Genomic DNA, 1,704 nt, shown 5'->3' with positions numbered 1-1,704 from the left:
AGTTGTTCAGAGTTACGGGTATAGTGGCTTTTGATAGGGACGATGGAGAGGCAGCTGAGATGGCATTAGCAGCCACTTCAGAATCATCAGAGTCCACAGCAGATTCTTCAGCGGCAACGGCGTTATTGGTAGCATTTATAGATCTGCATACATTAGCAAAATGACCTTTTCTAGAGCAAAGCTGGCACTGGGCGTTGAAAGCCGGACATTTTAGTCTTCGGTGTGACGTATTTCCCCGCAATAGAAACAACGCCATTTAGTTGGCTCTTCCGAAGCTCTTCGGAGATTTTGGGAGTTTCTAGTTGTGCGTTTTGATAGCGATGCTCCTGGCAGGGCGTTTAGGTTTACATCGTTTGCCCCGCTGGTCATTGCCCGGGAGTCTCTTTCTGCTGTCTCTAAGGTGAGAGCTTGATCGAGAGCTTGATCTAAAGTGAGAGAACGTTCTTGAAGCAATCTTTCCCGGATTCTTAGTGACATTATTCCCGAAATAAAAGCACCTCTTATAGCTTCATCTTCATGCGTTGTAGCAGTGACAGCTTCGAAGTTACAATCATGGGCCAGGAGTTTAAGTGATCTCCCGTAATCGGAAATAGATTCGTCAGACTTCTGCTTACGCGTAGCCAGTAAGTGGCGAGCCAGTATTATGTTTTTTGGCTTGAGGTACATTTTATCGAGTACTTTCAGGGCATCGTCATAGGTGGAAGAATCACGAACGTGTGGAAAGATGTGTGCTGACAAATGATTCATTAAAAGTTTAAGCTTCAAAGAATCGGTACCGTCAGGGATCTCTTCGAGTATGAAATTGTTAAAGGTGTATTTCCAATGGGTCCACTTTAGGTCCGCTTCAGTCGCGGTGGGATCCACATCAAACTTCTCGGGTCGTAAGTACCTTGCCATATTGGGGCAGAGTTTCGTATCTGAGTCGGGCATATTTTAAGCTAATTAAATTGTAGCATAGTAAAAGACAAACCAATAGATATTTGGTTTTAATTAGCTTGAATCCGACATACGATATTGAGAAAGATACATATGACAACTTGACAGTAGACATAAAAGGCATCGACAATAATTTAGGCCAGCACTAGTAAGGAGGTTTATATATCACACATGAACATCCATAACATAAGTAGGATTACGAGTGTGTTGACTGACAGCCCTTTTAGAATAAAATGGTTTTGTTTTTTGGAGATGCCAAACGTGCAAAACGTTGAGCGAGGACAGAAAAAAGCGTATTAATATAGTAGATATGTATTTTTTTTATTCGATTGGATGGCAAACGAGCAAGTGGGCCACTGCGAACCTACAAAAAATAGCAAATATGAGATTTCGCGACTGATATACATAGACACACAAAAGATACCTAACGCTCTCCTGAAAGAAAATGTCATTGTTGGTTACGCGACATGCAGTGTCGCCGACGATATATAAATGAATTTACAATAACAATCAACATAACATGAAGTCTTTCATGAAGGCCCTGTCTTCCCGGTTGATCGACACTTTTGGGGCAAAGAGCTGGCGCGTATTTATCCCAGCGGGTTCGCACTTGCGGTCCAAAGGGGTAATGCGGCCAGCATCATGGGAACCCTGCCACAGGCAGATCTTTTTAGACGGGTGTTCTTTTATATTTTTTTATTTTTTATTTTTATATTATATTTAGTTAAGGTATCTTATGTTAGTCCCTTTGTCTTTATTACTGTTAAT

General features: G+C 41.7%; 1 protein-coding gene across 1 annotated transcript; it reads right to left on the bottom strand.

The window, feature by feature from the left end:
• Positions 1–210: 210 nt before the first annotated feature.
• Positions 211–897, bottom strand: LOC141439980 (uncharacterized). Its single transcript, XM_074104441.1, has one exon. It carries the CDS (start codon positions 895–897, stop codon positions 211–213), a length of 687 nt encoding a protein of 228 aa, XP_073960542.1.
• Positions 898–1,704: the final 807 nt, after the last annotated feature.

The sequence above is a fragment of the Choristoneura fumiferana genome, chromosome 21, assembly GCF_025370935.1.
Source record: "Choristoneura fumiferana chromosome 21, NRCan_CFum_1, whole genome shotgun sequence".
Classification (NCBI taxonomy): domain Eukaryota; kingdom Metazoa; phylum Arthropoda; class Insecta; order Lepidoptera; family Tortricidae; genus Choristoneura; species Choristoneura fumiferana.
The sequence above is the reverse complement of the archived record's forward strand: the minus strand, read 5'-3'. Positions and strand labels throughout refer to the sequence as shown.

Coding starts and splice junctions, on each gene's coding strand:
- LOC141439980 (XM_074104441.1), bottom strand. CDS start 897: ATGGCAAGGTACTTACGACCCGAGAAGTTTGATGTGGATCCCACCGCG.